The 18096-nt window shown below is 40.9% G+C and overlaps 6 protein-coding genes across 6 annotated transcripts in view; 2 read left to right on the top strand and 4 right to left on the bottom strand.

Moving 5' to 3' along the window:
• Positions 1–18096, bottom strand: part of LOC128093113 (probable enoyl-CoA hydratase, mitochondrial) — a 204992-nt gene that overhangs the window by 1588 nt on the left and 185308 nt on the right. The gene's annotated exons all lie outside the window — the stretch shown is intronic.
• On the bottom strand, positions 168–13541 carry LOC128092692 (uncharacterized). The gene is made up of 5 exons (XM_052707038.1): positions 13434–13541; positions 11610–13027; positions 11194–11556; positions 4791–6281; positions 168–700 (listed from the first exon to the last, which is right to left on the bottom strand). Exons 2-5 carry the CDS (start codon positions 13022–13024, stop codon positions 337–339), a joined length of 3633 nt encoding a protein of 1210 aa, XP_052562998.1. The 5' UTR covers positions 13025–13027; positions 13434–13541; the 3' UTR covers positions 168–336.
• On the bottom strand, positions 7840–9054 carry LOC128092271 (puff-specific protein Bx42-like). Its single transcript, XM_052708831.1, has 2 exons — positions 8507–9054; positions 7840–8439 (listed from the first exon to the last, which is right to left on the bottom strand). The coding sequence occupies exons 1-2, from the start codon at positions 8533–8535 to the stop codon at positions 8133–8135; spliced, it is 336 nt and encodes a 111-aa protein (XP_052564791.1). The 5' UTR covers positions 8536–9054; the 3' UTR covers positions 7840–8132.
• On the top strand, positions 9864–11183 carry LOC128093110 (enoyl-[acyl-carrier-protein] reductase, mitochondrial). Its single transcript, XM_052708825.1, has 2 exons — positions 9864–10180; positions 10249–11183. The coding sequence occupies exons 1-2, from the start codon at positions 9955–9957 to the stop codon at positions 11100–11102; spliced, it is 1080 nt and encodes a 359-aa protein (XP_052564785.1). The 5' UTR covers positions 9864–9954; the 3' UTR covers positions 11103–11183.
• Positions 13394–16465, top strand: LOC128093111 (protein OSCP1). The gene is made up of 2 exons (XM_052708826.1): positions 13394–13527; positions 15079–16465. Exons 1-2 carry the CDS (start codon positions 13419–13421, stop codon positions 16002–16004), a joined length of 1035 nt encoding a protein of 344 aa, XP_052564786.1. The 5' UTR covers positions 13394–13418; the 3' UTR covers positions 16005–16465.
• On the bottom strand, positions 14183–14655 carry LOC128093114 (U6 snRNA-associated Sm-like protein LSm8). Its single transcript, XM_052708832.1, has one exon. It carries the CDS (start codon positions 14553–14555, stop codon positions 14268–14270), a length of 288 nt encoding a protein of 95 aa, XP_052564792.1. The 5' UTR covers positions 14556–14655; the 3' UTR covers positions 14183–14267.

Here is an 18096-nt window from a genome sequence, read left to right as displayed (position 1 = left end):
GTTGCTCAAACTATTCCAAAATTGTAACATTCAACTCTACTGAAACATCGAATGATACACTCTCGTGTGTGTCGTTGTTGCCGACTAGTGATACCTGCTACACGCTAATCATCCGAGAACGCCTGCACTTGTCTGCGTGTCTTCACTGGAGTAAATTGATAAGAAGATTTCGTTGAGAAAGAGAACAAACTTTATTCAGAGTATCGTTTGATACACTTCGTATGATAGTTGTTAGTCAATGGATAAATGTAAATTATAAAAAAATGTTTAAAACAAATTGCTGCTCCGCAAAAAAAAAAAACTTAGACAGCAAAGTAACGTCTACCCAACCCCCTTCTAAATCAGGCAAATGTCCTTGTACTTCTCTTTGCCCGACTCCAAGCTGTACAGCATCTGAAAGCATCGCTGAACGGAAAGCTGCATTGCGCTCAGCTCCAGGCACGGGTACAGGTGGTCCAGCTTCTCGAGAAACTTGTAACACGCCGGCAGCACAGCCGCAGCGGCCCGTTTGTCGTGTCGAGTCAGCTTTTCGTCGATCTCCGGTGACATCACGCTGGCGAAGCTTCCGCCCCGTAGTTTGGTGGGCAGCAATCGGTAGATGGTGTAATTTCGCACGCAAGCTTCGCACTTGCACTCGAAGTAGTACAGATCCATCAGTTCGGTCTGACGCTCGTCTCGCTTGGCGAAGCAGTAGTGCATGCTGGAAATGTAAATAAATAATTAAATAAAAATATTAGGAAACTACTTTCCAGCATTTTTGTAAACTTCAAAACAGTATGAAAAGCCAAGTAGGCCAAGAATTAATAATTGGGAGTAGTACCAATTCAACATGAGGATTTGAAGACGGAAATTGTTGATGCTCCACTTTTTAAAGGGAAATTTTCCAAGGTATTTTAAATGTGGCAAATGGGCAGTATTCATGATTGCTGAGAGTCGCAGGACTCTCGCCCTTTGCTATTAGTAAGTATCCAGCAAAGCAAAGGGTATAGCATGCATTTGATACTGTCAACTCCCATTCGGCTGTGTTCTCGTCGCTGTCATGTTGTAAACTGGAGCCGAGGGAGGTCCTGTTGTGAATTCTAGGTAGAATTCGCCATCACCCAAGACACGAAGGCACGAAGGATAGACCATGTCTTGGAGGGTGAAAGGATGATAGGATTTAGTGATAATACCACAATTTTAATATTTATTTTTCTCTCTTATTTCAGGGGATATCTTGTTTGAGTTCTAAGTGTTGCAGAAGCCTTCCGCTCTACACAATGGAGCCTTCTTTCTATCATTTCCTGTATTTTGAAAAAGGTGATGCGCCGAATGTGGACATATAGTTTATCACACTTACTCCATACGGTGTGAACGTGACATGCTGTATGTTTGCTCTTGATGCATTGGCTATTTTCAAAAACTAGCTAGATTTTTCCTATTCTTTTAAGATAAAATTTAATAAAATCTATCCATCTATTTATTTTGCTATTGCTATAACTTGTCTCTTACCCCATAAACTTTAACTACTCAATTATTCTAACTTGGAATCGCAATACATTATTGTAGAAATGTAACTGCTGAACATAATTTGGTAAGAAATTTAGGCATAACTGTTTATATGATTAAAGGTACGTTCAATCTATTTTAATATACGTATATGTTAACTATTCAAGTTTGTTTGTCTTGTCCCATATTTCACAACTTCAGTTGTTTTCTAGTAAACTTCTCGTTACAAGTTGGTAGTTCTGTCTAGTTGCAATAAATAAGGTTTCTTTATTCTTTCTATCTGCGTTAGTATGTTATTCAATGTTCGATTTTATTTTACATTGTACTTATCCCATTTTTTCTCTTTTTCTCTTTCATGTACCTTGCGAGCATACGATGACCGAAAAAGTCATTAGGTCTATTCCCGTACTGCAGAATTCTGCAATTCTGCACGAAATCGGCAGCAGAGCGTTCCCGTACTTTTCTGCAACAAAAGTAACTTTTCTTTCAGGCAGAAATTCTGCAATGAGAGAGACAAAAGTTGCAGCAAAACCGTTCCCGTACTTTTCTGCAAGCTCTCTCTTCTCTTTCGTGTTGAAAAGTAACTGCAAGTTGGTGTGAGTACACGCTTACATAAAATTTGCATGTTGGGTTAAATCAAGCATTTTATTATTATGTAGGTGCTAGTGTAGGTGTAATAAATTTGATGTTTTATTATTACTGAATTTAAGCAGTATTTTTGAAAGGACGTTTGTATATTTGGAATTGATGGATTTTGGGGTATTTTTTTAATGTCTGGTTTTATTGAGAACTATATTTAATGTTAACGATTTCAGGCTTAGTTCATTAATGTAATGATATAGCGAATTTATTATTTTTAGAGTTAATAAAGTTTATAAGTAAATCTAGTATTACAGCACGGCTAATAACCCAACAAACAATTTGTATCATAAAAACAATTGTTTTTAAAAACTTTTATAAGACACATTTCTTTTGAGTTGAATAAATTTCAAAAAAATATTTGTTTATGAATTGATTTTTGATCTTAAATTGCTTTTGAATAGACTAAATATGTGTGTTAAAATAATAGGTAAATGTAATTGACAAATTATAAATTGTACCTGTGACGGTGCTACCAATTTGTAATCTTATATAAACCAAAATATTAAATGTATTTTGTTGAACTTTTAATGAAGGAATCATAAAAAAGGTATTAGACTGTACCAAACAAATAATAAATATAATTGATTATATGATTGATGACCATTTTTTTTTTTTGCTGAAACATAAGTTACGTTGTTTACACATCGTATTTTATACTATTAAAAATTGATACCTATAAATTTTATTAAATTATAATAATATTATTTTATTAAATTATAATAATATTACGGTATACTTAAATTCTTAAATTCCTAAATCCCTACATTCCTAAATTCCTAAATAGAAATACACTTATTTTGGAGTCATATTTTAGGTTTGAAATGCATATTTAGAGGATTTAGAGATTAGAAATTTCGCAGAGGTCTTCCCGGTCTTCGGGTAATAGAGTACAAACTATCTATTTTTTATAATTCAGTTTTTGATTTTTTTATTTACAAAATTTTTAAATTTAACTTTTTTTTTCAAATTATATTTTTTTTAATTTTTAACTGTAGAATTAGAATTTTTGATGTTCTATTAAATATTCAAAATTTAGATTTTTTTATTTCGAATTCAAAATACCTCAAGTCTGAACTTTTATATTTCATCCTTATTTTTCTTTATTTTGATTTTTTGAAATTAAGCTTTTTTTAATTATTTACATTTTGAATTACTTAATTTTTTTAAGCTTTGAATATGTGATTTATTTTTTTCTCAGATAAATATTTGCATTTTAAATTTCTCAAATAGCTGATTTAATTTTTTTAAGCTTCTCAATTTATTTTTATTTATGATTTTCTTAATTTCTGGGTTTCTAAATTTATGTGTTCCATATTTTTGAGTTTGTGATTCATTTACTTTCTAATATTTTCAACTTTGCTGCGTCACCGTTGTTCTTCCATGTGACATCCATAATTTATTTATGTTATCCTGAATAAAAAATTCTTCAAATAGTCTGCTATCAAAACATGTATTTATGATCCCTTCTATATTGAACCTTTGTTTGTCATTTTTTTGAATTTTATTTGTTAAACGCAGGTACGTACCTGCAACTCTCATTTCTATTTTTTACCTTATGTAAAAGTTTTGAAATGTTTCTAATGAATAATTTCTACCTAAGCATAAGCATCTTTTAAATAAAATGTTGAGTTGCATAAAAAAATAAGTCCCCGTTCTAGAGGTAAACTTCTTTCAATTATAATTTTTGTCAATCCCTTTTTTTAAAATAATAAAAAAAAAACTTTAATACCCAATTTAAGTAATTCCACTCAACTGTGTACAATATTGCAGAAAAAGTACTGGAACGCGCTACCCAGGCAAAAGTTTTGCGGCTCCTCTCCTTGCAGAACTTCTGCAAAAGAGAGAGATGAAGAGAGCGAACTGAAAAGTACGGGAACGTACTGCAAAAAAGTGACTTATGCTGGCTGCAGAATTTTGCAGAAGTTGCAGAAATTCTGCAATTCTGCAGGTACGGGAATAGACCTATTGTATCAGCCAACACACGTGTTTTTTTCACAAAGCCGCGAAACAGAACAAGTATTTTTATAAGTGCGTGAATAACAATCGGTCGTTGAAGCTCAAAAAAAAAAATGTAAGAACAATATCGCGCCGTGGTTCAGTGATAATAAGGCGAAGAAATTAGACGACGATTCCGCATGAAGAATATAGCGGGAATTATGTGTTAATTGCACAATGGATGAAGGTTTGAAGTTGACACTATCAAAAGGGAATGGTAAGATGCAATAGTAATATTGCTAGGTTTGATAGTGTCAAAAGGTAAGATCAAGGAATAAGGTTTATATGAACCTATATTGTCGTAACTTTTGTATTCACTGAAAATTCTATCCGCTTTCTACCCCCAATGTGTCCTGCACTGGGGGTGCCTGGGGTAACTTCGAGTTGACCTGGGCCGCCCGAGGAATTATGTCGTAGGTGGCTCGTGTACAGGTTCACTCACCTCTCCTCGCGGCAAGGTTTTCCGTAGGTCTACACTCAAACATGCAACATGGGACAGCATGAATCTTCAGCTGAAGCCGGACGAATGTATTCCGAAATTACAGAACTACAGAAATTTTCCAAGGTATTTTAAATGAGAGAGTTAAAGCTTCCTCAAAGAAATAAACAACCACCACCTAAATAAGAGACGACAGATAAAATACGATTTTTTAGTATTTACTTACCCATAGTTATCGAACAGCTGGCCACCCTTCTTGATGGGTCGAATCACGACGATTGCCCGTGAACTTGGCATATCGATCCGGTCCACGTTCGGGGCACAGGAGTGGTTCATCAGGCTCATGATGGGGTACGATGCGGTGAAGTGGCTCTTGGCGCCGAATTGTTCCCTCCCTTTCGGTGTGTAATCCATGTAGTCCTGGGTCCGAAAGTTAACCGGAGCAATATGACACAGGTGAAGTGCGAGTACACGGATAAAGTCCCGATGGGCTTCGTTGGTTCCGCACAGTTCGCCCAGCAAGGTCTTGCCAAACAACAGCTCGCTCATGACGATGGCATAAACCACGTGCTGAAGCAGATCTATAGTAGTGTGCTTACCCTGCAGAGTTGACATGGAATGGATTGTCGCGTACATATCCTTGGCGCCAATCGTGGTCCAGTCATAGTCGAACGGGCTCGGACTTGTTTGCTCCACGCATTCCGTAAACAGCTTCAGATCTTCCAGATTATTGTTGAAACTTGTAATCGTCTTGGCCAAAGTTCGAAAAGCCAAAACCATGACATTCGGGAAAAGCAAGCGTACGTCCTTGATGACCGGACACTCCAGGCGGTGGTAGCTGTCCAGTGCGCTCTGGTAGCAAGCGTTTGAGCAAAACATCGTGATCGAACACTGCTTGCACGGAATCAAGCTCAAGAATGCTTCCTGGTTGCAAAAGTCACAGTGCAAATAGCGTAGCTCTTCATCCAACACGGTCGAGTGAGGTTTCTCAATGATGACCACATCTCCTACCTTCAAGTCGCGGTTCGTCACAATGCATCGTCCGTACTGGTCCTCGTGCTTCAGCTCCAGGCAGTTGGCAATTTGCGGAATTTTCGGATTGGGTTCGTGGCTCAACTCAACCTTTGCCGCTAATTCATCCTTCAACTCGCCCAGTTCACCAACCTCGCTCAGCAACTGCCGACAGTCCTGCTCGCGCTTGTCCATCAAATGCATCAGGTTCTCCGGGTACGGATTCTCCCGCGCCAACCGGATGTTGTCCAGCGCGGCTTGGTACTCCTTAAGCGCGAAACAAACCGCCGACCGGTTGCCATACGCTTCCGCCAGGGCCGCCGAGTTGGCCTCGGCCAAAGCAATGCTCTTGTTGTAGAGCCGGATGGCGCTGACATATCGCGCGATCCGCGGGTTCACCAGCCCGTTGCCCCGCTTCCGGCAAGCGATCGCCTCGGCATCGTTTTTGCCGTCGCCAGGCAGGCCGGTCAAAGTCAGCAAACGGAACTGGTCCAGCAAGCTGCGCACGTACGCGATTATTTCACTGCTAGAGCGGCAGGCCTTCAAGTGGCGCGCGACCCGTTTCTTGATGCCTCTCTCGTCGATCTTCTCCCACAGTTCCATGTACAGGTTGTAAGCGTCCTGCACCATTTTCTGAAAATTTATTTTGATGATAATTTCTGATTGACCTAATTGTTCTTTGAAAGAGTACCTGTTTTTGGGAAAGCTGCAAATTTCAAAAGATCAAACTCAATCGTATTGCCAAAGCCACTGAAGACGATCACAACTTGATATTTTCCCGCCGTTTGACTTTGTTTGCTTCCGGGTGGCAGCTACACTGTTATTAAAATAAGCCCAATTAAGAACTAAACTCAGTCAGTTTTTCGCGCAACACTCAAAATCAAAATTATTCCTAAAGGAGGTTACACTCAAAATCAGAAGTACCCCTCAAAAAGGGTTCTATCTGTCAACACAAGGAAAACAAACCCATTTTGAAGGTTACTTCCTGGGATGGGATAAACAAAGAGAAAAAAACCTAATGTCAATCTAAACCACCTTCAACATGGCCGCTTCTGTCAACCTAAACCAGTCCTTTCTAATGAGGAGAAAATGATAAGTATTGTAATGTGAGTTGAAAAAAAAAATAAAACAATTCTCGAGAACAGAACACTGATGAAGTCTGCAAGTAGTAGACGAAATACGTATCTGTCAAGATATTAAAAATATATAGCGGAATTAAAAGGAACAACTCGTCTCTTTGTATTCATAGTATCATCAAGAAAATTGGAATCGTCAAGCTATCTGAATCACAGATCGCTTGATATTTGTATTCGAACACGAATTTTCTTGCAAAATTAACAGAAGAAGAATACAAACGTAAACACTCAAAAAGAAGACTCTATCCAGCCGTCCCGTCCCAGGTTAAGCGGTATACGCACTTCGGAAGGAACCGGTCAAAAAAAATTTCAAATGGGCAGCAGCGGCAGCGCAAGCAAGTTAGAGATGGTGAAGAAAAGCCCCAAGAAATCGCTCCCTCTCCTTTGTTCTGCTGTTCGTAAAGCTGTTTCTTGACCCCTTTCCTTCCGATCTGCATACTAGACTTTACTTCCACCCTTAAACTTGAAAAAAAGGGTGAAGTAACCTTTTGAGGAGTACTTCTGATTTTGAGTGTACTTTCCACCCTTTTTTCAAATTCACTCGTTGTTTTAAAAAAAGGTACACTGAAAACCCAACCATGGTAGCTGCTACCATATTGTAGGATTAAATTGAGAACACGCACCGACGTATTTTTGCTAAAAACATTGGATTGACTGATTAACGCAGTCAGTTTTACTATGTCGAGAGCGGTATGGTTATTTTAACCCTCCAATACGGAGAGAATGATAATAATTTTGTAAATGCTACCATGCAATTTTGCGGAAGTATGGTACATTTTACCATATTTGCGTTTAATTTTACCAAAAAGCCACAGTTAATTTAATAAGCAGAATTTTTAGCAAATGTTCTTAAAATAACCATGGTCGGGCTTTCAGTGTATCTTGAATTTGAGATTTCTAGAAGGGAGCGTTCTTTTATAACGTAACGCAAAAAAAAGGATTTTTTGCCCTCCTCGTAACAAAAATTCCATTCAAACTTTTTTTTTTGTATGGAGCATAACATAACACTAATAAATACATTGTAGAAAACAGAACAAAAACTGCTCGCACGAGGTTATTCTACTCATTCGAAATGTTAGATGTGCGTGCAATGTTCGTTTGGCGGCACTGCATGAGTCATGAGCTACACTGAACAAAAATGACCCTTTTAAATCAAGTGTTCTACCCTTGATCTGACCCTGCTATACAGTGCACTTAAAAACCAATCGCAAAACACTTGAATTTTGGGCAACAAAATTAGCTGTCAATTCAATAGCAAAACACTTGAATTTGACGTGTTGTGTCACATGAAATACTATATTATATTTATTGGTTTTAAATGGCTTTTCTTTCTTTAATCAATGCATGTTTGCATGTAATAGAAATGGATTTCGATTTGTTTTTATGTAAGGAAGATGTTGCGAAATGAAATGTTTTTATTTTTATTTTCTATCAACATGGCGTGTAAAAATTTTGTTATTTTTTTCTTCCTGGTCGGGATCGGTTTGTTCGCCACCACTACTTCCTGGGAGGTTTCTCAGCGTCGGCGAGTGAAGCACCGGTGCCGGCGGAGATGGAGGCCCCATGGGGAATCTTCTTGTTGATGCAGAACCGCGGTGGTTCGAATCAAACTGTGCCTTGACCAGTCGAATGACGCATATCATGGCCCCTGAGTTGAATGCATCCAAATCTTGTTTATCACTGGCACCGCCTACCTGGTACGGCATCTGCAGCTCTCTCGCATCCTTCCTGTGAATCATACAAAATACATCCAAAAATCAAAACAAAACCCAAAAAAAAATCTCTCCCCACTCACCAAATGGGTCCGGAAAGGAACTTTATCATCAAAGTTGGCTACTGCCCGGGAGACCAAGCCCTTCCGCTGGCCATACGGAGCCCGAGCCCGAGGACACAGCCTTATGGTGATGCTCATCTTCGCGGTCACAAACCGGGCAGGCAATTTTCTGGACTGGAACATGGCGGCAGCGAACTCAAGCGGTCTCCGAAAAACGAACACACCGGACCTCCAAAACTTTCAAATGAGGAAACGAAGCAAATTCCGACGAAGCTGTCGCGAAACTGGATTTCAAATCAAAACAAGATCAATTTCAAGTGTTTTGCTCATTACTTTGAATAGTTCAGCACAGTGGGGAAAATTCATGAGCATAACACTTGAAAAGTTTGAGCCACCCAAATGAAAATAAGGTGTCAAAAAATACCAAAAAGTCAATCGCCAAAACACTTGAATTTAATAATGGATTGGATTGAAATTTAAACACAAACAAATTAGATCTAAGATGCGGATTAATTGAATCATTCAAGTGTTTGGGCACTTGGAAAAAAAGGGTGGCGTATTTTCAGTGTAGGTCATGAGTCAAAAACGTACACTGAGCAAAACTCACACAGCGCATCGAAGTGTTTCGCACATGATCTGGCCCTGCTGTACAGAGCACTCAAAATCAATCGCAAACCACTCGAAATTGCGGTGATTGGCCATGAAATAATTTCAATAGCCAAACACTTTTTTATTTTAGCCAATTTTAAATGGTGTTGAAAAATAATAGTACGTACAAGCGATATACAGGTTCTCGTTTGCTAGTCGTGCACGCTACCACTGCGCCGGCCGGCCAGTTGAAAACGGGAGAGTTTTTTGTGCTACTCGTTCTATAGCCTTGCTTCTAGCCATCGATAAAAGTCGCGCTAAAATCAATCAGTGAAACACATTAAATTCATGTGGAAAATCACGCTGACTTTGAATAGTGCTAGTTTTGTGTAGATCTTAAGATCAATTTCATGTGTTTTCCTCATCACTTTGAATAGTTCAAGACTGTGAGACAAATTCATGAGCAAAACACTTGAAAAACTTGAGCCACCCGAATGAAAATAACGTGTCAAAAAATACCAAAAAGTCAATCATCCAAACAATTGCATTTGATTGTGATTTGGATTTATGTTGAAACACAAACCAATTAGATCTATAATGTGGCTTTATTCAATCATTCATGTGTTTGGGCACTTGAATAAAAAGTGTGGCGTATTTTTTGTGTAGAGAAGCCGTTTAATTTTTTTTTCGTGTAAATTCATTCGACAGTGTAGTGGATGTCGCGCAACAACTTTTCATCGTTGCGTCGCATGCTAGGTCGCATGTTTTGCTACAAAGAAGTTGTGTTATGCCATCGTTGATTGATAACGGGACAGATTCTGATAGTGATTTTGAAATTTAAAAAAAATATCGTGAATAAACTTAAATCAACCAGCACCGCCATGTCCATTCTGCTGGCACGCTGCCACCAGACCGCTGCCGCCCACCATGGCCACCTGCAGCGCCACATGAGCGTAGTTGCGTCCGTGCTGCGGTACGCCGAGTTTGGCAACCCTGCTAAGGTGATCCGGCTGGAGCAGGAAACGGTGCCGGATCCGGCCGGCGGCCAAGTGCTCATCAAGACGCTGGGCGCGCCCATCAACCCGGCCGACATCAACACAGTTCAGGGTGAGGGTTTGGGATGGCGATGGTATGAGGGGGTGCGGTTTTACGTGGATTTTTTTTTTAACTTTTAGGCAAATATCCGGTGAAGCCGCCGTTTCCGGCGGTTGGTGGTAATGAGTGCGTTGGTGAGGTGATTTTCGTTGGGGCGCAGGTCAGCGGGTTGAAGGTAGGTGATCGTGTTATTCCGTTTGCGACCGGGCTCGGGACGTGGCGATCGCACGCGCTGTACAGTGCGGCCAGTTTGATGAAGGTTCCGGAGGCGATTGGGATTGCCGAGGCGGCCACGTTGACCGTTAATCCGTGCACCGGGTATCGGATGTTGAAGGATTTTGTACCGTTGAAAGCGGGAGATACTGTGATCCAGAATGGAGCCAATTCGGCTTGCGGCCAGGCGATAATTCAGCTGTGTCGCGCTTGGGACGTGCAGTGCGTTGGCATTGTCCGGGATAGGCCGGAGTTTTCAAAGTTGCGGGATTATTTGAAGAATCTGGGCGCGGCCGAGATTTTAACCGAGGAGGAGCTGAGAACTACGAAGCTGTTCAAGGATGGAATCTTCAAAAAGCCAAAGCTGGCGCTGAACTGCGTTGGCGGAAAGAACGCTTTGGAGATGTCCCGCCACCTGGACAATCATGGAGTTATGGTGACGTATGGTGGAATGTCCCGCGAGCCGGTCACCGTTCCGACGGCGGCTCTCATCTTTAAGGATCTGCAGTTTAGTGGGTTCTGGATGACGCGGTGGACCAAGCAGAACGCCGAAAGCAGCAAGCGATCCGAGATGTTCCAGGAACTGTTTGGACTGATCGAGAAGGGAGCGCTGAAGGCGCCGGCACATGAAATGATTGCATTTACCGACTACGTGAAGGCGGTGTCGAGCGCGCTGGACATTCAGGGCTTTGTCGGCAAGAAGTTTATTTTCAAATTTTAAGTTACCGAGCTTTATTGGGTAGTTATCTGAATGTTACATATTGTTGCTAAATCTGATCGATAAAATCGGTAAAACGAAAAAGTTATTTCACTACAGAGATGACAAGTCCTTGTACTTTAGCTTGCGCGTTTGCGTCGCAAAAATGACTTGAAAGCAGCGCAACAGCGCTTCCTGGACGGAGCTAACGTCGTAGCACGGATACTGGCCGTCGAATGTGTTGATGAATCGACAATAGTCGGGCATTTTCTTGAGCGCCGTCTGCATGTCGTGCTCCCTGAGCCGCTCAAATTCGTCGTTGTTGATTGGATGGGCCACGTTCGGGGGTAGTTCGATACGTTTCAGCGAGAAATAGAGCGGATAGTTCTTCCGGCAGGCCTCGCACTCACACTTGAAGCTGTACTGCGCGCGGAGTCCACTCTGCCGATCGGTGAGCGTGTCCAGACAGTGATGGTAGCTGTGAAATTGAGTGTTTTAGATGGTATTTCGGAGAATTTACAGCAATCTTACCCGTAGTTATCAAACAACTGGCCGCCCTTCTTGACCGGTCGGTTGATCAACGCTGCGACACACCCGGAAGACAGCGTCACGCGTACCAAGTTTGGCGCGCACGAATGATTGATCATGCTCAAGATCGGGAACGAACCACAGCCCAGAGATTCCTGACGGAACTGCTCCTCGTCCGCATCCGGTGCGTAGTCCATGTACATCAGCGAATGCATGTTGACTGGAGAGGTTTGTGCGTGTCGGAAGATAAGCTGTCGCACCAGATCTCGGTGGGATTCGTTGTCGCCGCAGAGTTCGTTCAGACGTTGACTTTTCCCGAGCAAAACTTCGCTCATCACGATCGCGTAGATTGCACGTTGCGTCAGGTCGCCTGGGGTGCGCTGCTTCTGGTTCGTCGCTAGCACGTGGATGGTGCTGTACACTTCCTGCGGTGAGATTCCGGTCCAGTCTAGCTTGAACGGGTGCAGGTTTGACTCGTCGATGGACTCGATGTGGAGACGTAGTTCGTCTAGATTACCACCGAACGTTGAGATGGCCATCGTCGTGGTACGTAAAGCCATCAGGATTACTTTCGTGAAGAGGAAGTGCATATCTCTGATGATGGGACACTCGACGGAGTGGTAACCCTCGTTGGCCTTCTTACGACAATCTTCTGAGCAGAACATCGTAAACGAGCAGCTTTCGCACGGAATCAACGAGAGAAACACGTCCTGATGGCAGTAATCACAGTTGAGATAACGCAGCTGGGCCGCAAGCAGTCGCGAAAACGGCTTCTCTACTATCACAACATCTCCAGCGCTGAGATTGCGATTCGTCACCAGATATCGTCCAAATTGGCTGTCCTCCTTCAGCTCCAGACAGTCAGAAACGTGCGGAATCGAGGGATTCGGTTTGTAGCTCAACTTCGGCTCCCGTATCTCGCTGACCTCCGCTCCGCCGTTGCTTTGGAACTTGTTCTGACATTCGGCTTCCCTTTTCGCCAATTTGCCCAACAAATTCTCCGGATAAGGATTCTGTCGCGCCAGCCGAATGTTCTCCAAACACGCCTCGTACTCCTGCAGCTCAAAGCAAACCGCCGAACGGTTCGCGTAAGCGATGGCCAGCGTTTCCGAGTTGGCTTCCGAGAGGGCAATACTTTCGTTGTAGTGCTCAACCGCCTTGACGTACTTTCTTACCTTGGGGTGGAAGCACTCGTTGCCCTGCTTCCGGCAAGCAATCGCTTTACTTTCGTCCTTGCCATCGCCCTTGGGTTTGATGAACTCCAGCATGCCGTGCTCGTCAACGACCTGGCGGATGTATCGGATGATCTCCGAGTCGGTGTTGCAACCCTTGAGCGCTGCCGTCAACCGCTCCAGCTGGCCGTTAATGACGACGGTGCGCCACAGCTCCGAGTACAGGTCGTACGCGTCGAGCGGCATTTTCTGAAACGGGTTCCTTCGTTAATCAAAGGCCCTTTTCAGGTTTGCAACTAAAGATAAGGTATTCGTAGACCGAAGCTGCTGACTACTCATCATCTCAGGATTGGCATTACTACTAAGCGATTCAAGGGAGACCCAATCAACACTGACTCCACTTTTAGTGGAACCGGCAATCAGCTGATAACAAACTCGGCCCCTGGTTTGTTTGCTTCACCATGGCACCGGTTGCCACCAACAAACTGCGCTGCATTCACCGCCCGTGTGAGCCCTATTTATTTTGGTTCTTGCCACTCTTCGGAAAGCCGTTCGATACCGTGGACACGCGTGTTCCCGATTCCTAGCTTGAAAAAAAAAGAGCAGGAAACCCCCGCAGTGATAAGTGGTTGATAGCGAGATGACCATTACGAACCTATTTATTCTGCTAAATCTCGGCAGCGAGATGCTGTACGTGATCGATCAGCGCTTGAAAGCTCAGGCGATTCCGCTGGACAAGTCCGCCCAGGGTAAGTTGTAGGTTCTGCAAGAACGAAAAACCCCTCGATTAGCAATAATTTGCACCTTATTTTGCACCGCGGAGTGGAAGGAGACCTTTGATTGGCAGCTTCTGAAAACGGTGCAAATAATCGATTTTCCTTTCGGGTGGAAAATGCACCCCTAAATGGACGAACGTGCGGTGAAAATCACGCACGACGTACGCCACCGCCGCGTATGTCGAACTGTCAGTTGTGTGAGATGCTTTATTTTTAGATCTATGTTCGAAGCATAGAACTTTATTTAGAACGGTGTGCGACTCACTAGTTCGAATAACTTGTTTTACTTGATTTTTATCAGAAATACATTATTTTTCTAATTGAATGTTGCATTTCTTTCTAACTATTTTAAATTGGTGCTTGAAAATAATTAATTTTCTTAGTGAACCATCAACCGAATGAAATAAATAGTATTGTGAATTATTCAAGTTTATGTTAGCGTGTAAATTTTGCGATTTGCGGCGACTTAACTGGCTTGTCACACGTGTTTTGTTGCAAACGCAATGATACATTGAACATGATTGTTGCATGACAAAAATAGATTGATAAAAAAAACTTAAGGGTTTTCAGAGTATAACTCCAACTGTTTGAAACAGAATGTGATATAAAATCAATCAAAACTCAAGAATTTTCAATTATTAATTTAAATTTATTTACCGCAAATTACACACAAAATAGGATTCACTCATTTTTAAATAATAATCCGTGTTAAATTAGTGCACGACCGGCTCCAGCGGCATGCCCCGGATGCTGGAAAAGTCCAGCTTGCTGTCCACGCTCTCGTCCAGCTGCCCGATGATGGCCACATTGTCCCCCCGGATGATGTGCAGCCCCAGCACGACCTGCTCGATGCCGGCCGTCATCGAGTAGACCCGCTCGTGCGATTCATCCAGAATAATGTTTACCGTTTGGTCGAATCCCTTCAACGTTCCGACGAAATTGCGCCCGTCGGCGGTGATGATCGAGACCGTGTTGTTCACGTACGATTCCAGCCCGGACATGGTCGTGGTAGCTCTTTGAGATGGTTCTGTGGAATACGCGGTAAAAAATCAACTTGAAGAACTTTATCAAAAAATAATCCGCTTTGCAAAACGTTTGCGCGTTTTGTTTATGATTCTTGACATTTCTGGCTGTCAACCAAATTGCAAGAAAATCAATTGTTTATGGAGCACAGCCCTACTCTTTCTATAGAACATGCAAGGTAACGTCTTATTGGTGAAAACATTTGGTTATCAGTTTCCCGAAGGCAAAAATCTCACTCAAAATTTACAAAAATAGTTAAGTATTATTCCAAATTTCATCATTTTTTTCGAATACAAAACTTTCACTAAAAATTCCAGTTGTTATGAATTCAGCAGAATACCTCTTGAGCTATTTTTTAAAAGGTTCAGAAAACCAGTTTTTGTTTTGCACATTTGGACCTTTTTTCCTTGTTTTTGCTAAGCAGCAATCAAACTTCTATGTATCTTCAAAAACGTTCTTTTCATGTACTCTCCAACGAATTTCTCTTCTCCCCATGGATAGTTCTCCGAGAAATCACCGAGGTGCTGCTGGACCCCAAATTTTTGCACTACATTTCAACGGCCTACCAGCACAACATGCTAACGGTTCATCAGACGCGCATACTCCTTACGGACATTGCCTGTTGCTCGTTGATGCGTCTCGACGTCAGCTCGATGGATAAGCTGTGGGATCTCATGGTAATGATTTTCAAGTGGCAAATGTATCTCACCAACAAGAGCGCCCAAGCGCTGATGGATCTGACGTTTCGTCACCTGGACGGGATTGGTCGGTTGATCCCGGAAATGAGGAAGCAAATCCTGATCGACAATGTGAAAAAGTCGCTGATTGAAATGTGGGAACCGCTGTGTGAGGATGATCAAATAATTGTTCATCGCAGAGTGTACAAGTGGTTAAAACCATACACAACCAAAATTTCCATTCTTATTCGCATGGGATTGCAGAAACAAGACGGAGAATTCGAGCCAACCCCGCACAATAACATATTCTACAACTATTACATAAACAATATCGGTGAGAATATTTATGCCAAAACCGCCAACCTCCAAGCATTGAAAAGCCAAACCGATCAGGCTGAAAACAACACCCTTGCTGAACAACAGGCTAGCAATAGTCACGAAATTGATACGCTTGTTGAGCAGTTGAACATTCAACATTCTGAAACAGACGATTCGGACGCAAATGCTACGAATGCTAGAAATTCGGAATCTATCCACGGAGGACTGAACGATATCGTTATCGATCAAAACGTGGAACCGGAAGCCAAAACTACAAGTACTGATGAACTGAACGCTGAGGGTGGAAGTAATCTGGCAAAGTTTATGAAGAAAATAAAGATGGACGATGATGAGCTTGTGGTGAAACATGTCGAGGCTACCAATCCCAATGAAGAGCTGCTCAAAATGTTCGATCAAAATTTGGAAAATTGAATTTTTGAGTATGCCTCAAAGAGATTTATTGATTCTAGTCCAAGATAAAAAGGTTTTTAAAACACGGCACTATTAGTAATCTATTATATAAAATTTGCACTCCTGAAAACGAACAGAGTTGTTTTTTATAAATTTGATAAGAAAAATAAATTATTGCCGAATTCATTTGAACGTTTTCATAAACAATATATTGATTGAGTTTATCACGTTTGGAGGTTTGTAGATTGTTTGTTTGAGTATATGTTATTGTTAGCTCTAAAATCTGAACATTGAAAATTGAAATTGTCCCTGCTTTTCGTGCGTTTGAACATCTAGAGATACACCATTGAATAAAAATGTTTAAAATGGACCATGGAAAATGGTTCGGAGCATGAGTGATCAAGAAAAAACAGCTATTGAAATAATGCGTAGTTTTTTATTCTGTGTCAAATATTGTAAGAAAATATAAGGCTTTCGATTGCGAATAATACCTGCGTTTGAAAATAATTGAAGCTATCCGAAATAAATCCATTAACCTAACTGGGAACTTTCAACTTGACCATGTCGAAACACATGAGTTGCATTGTTAGTTTGATTTTGGTTAACCGCGTTAAATTGTCTTGAAATAATTCGTTGGCGTCGAACTGTCAAAAATTGATCGCGGTGAATCACAGTGGATACACAGTTTTTTTACACTGTTTTTTGTGTGATCTTGGTGTGATGCTTTGGTGTATTTTTGACAGTTCGAAATATTTCAAGAAAATTTACTGTGGTTAGCTAAAATCAAATTAACAATGCAACTATGATGTTAATAGGGAACTAAATCTAAACACAGCATTTTTTTCTGAAATTCAGAAAAGTTTTACTGAATTTTCATCTAGGGGAGAGTGGGGAGACTTGATCCCCTTTTTTTGTATCGTACATAACTCTGTCAATTTCTCACAAAACTATGAACTTTTTGCATGAATTGAAAGCTTAAACTTTCAACTATGTTTGGCTGATATGGGTATTTCATCAGATAAACTCTTCGAATCACGCCAAGCGTTTTAAAAAAATATTTTAAACCGGCATTTTCAAAATGTTGGGGGTAATTTGATCCCCCTTTCAACATTTTGAAGAAATCTTAAGCAAAATGTTTCTTATTCATCCAAACTTTTAATTTTCTACAAGTTACAGCAATTTCACATTAAACCTGTTTGTTTGTGTTCAAAATATAACATGTTTAGCATGCAAAATAGTTAAAAACTTAAAATTTTCTTTTTTAGATCAAAATTGAGCATGTTTACAAAAGCTGGTAATTTTTGTTTACAAAACTTTTGAAAAATGGTTCAAACTGCAATAAGTTATGTAAAACTATACTAAAGGAAACTATGTACGAAATCCCAGCCCAATTATTTAATCTTGAGGCTGATTCGAGTGACTGTAAAAATGCAGGGATCAAGTTTCCCTAAATGCACTTTTTTAAACAATTGACTGTAAAAATAGTATACGATAAATTTAACGTCAAATGCGAAAGGGTTTTGGAGTTGATATGTTTATCAAACAATTCATGTATAAAAAATATTTGTTTGAATAATTTTTGAGTGTTTTCTATACTTATCAAAACAAAGAAAAAAGATCTCTTAGAAGTTTTTTGCAGCACTTTTTAGAAAAATGTGTGTAACTCAGTCTAAACATTTTTTAATTTTTTTCTTTGTTTTCTACAATGAGTTTTAGTCAATTTCGCACAACTTTCTAGAACAAAGCTAATTGTTTTACCCACATGCTGACGAGATACAGGCTTGGGATCAAGTGTCCCCGGGGATCAAGTCTCCCCACTCTCCCCTACTGAAATTTCAGTAAACGATTCAGTTATTTATATTTTACTGAATTCTCAGTTAACTGGTATTTGTTACGTTGACAGATGATTTACTGAAATTTCAGTAAAATGGTTGTCAAAACAATTGAAATTTCAGCAAAAGGAACCTCAATTTCTCCAAACAACAGATTCTTCACCGATGGCTCCAAGCTCGACGGCTGTACGGGCTTCGGTGTTTATCATGAATCTTATCAGCTGTTCTTTAAGCTGAAGGACCCGAGTTCGGTTTATGTCGCAGAGTTAGCCGCGGTTTAC

The sequence above is a fragment of the Culex pipiens genome, chromosome 2 (assembly GCF_016801865.2).
Source record: "Culex pipiens pallens isolate TS chromosome 2, TS_CPP_V2, whole genome shotgun sequence".
Classification (NCBI taxonomy): Eukaryota; Metazoa; Arthropoda; class Insecta; order Diptera; family Culicidae; genus Culex; species Culex pipiens.
This window is presented reverse-complemented; position numbering and strand designations above follow the sequence as displayed.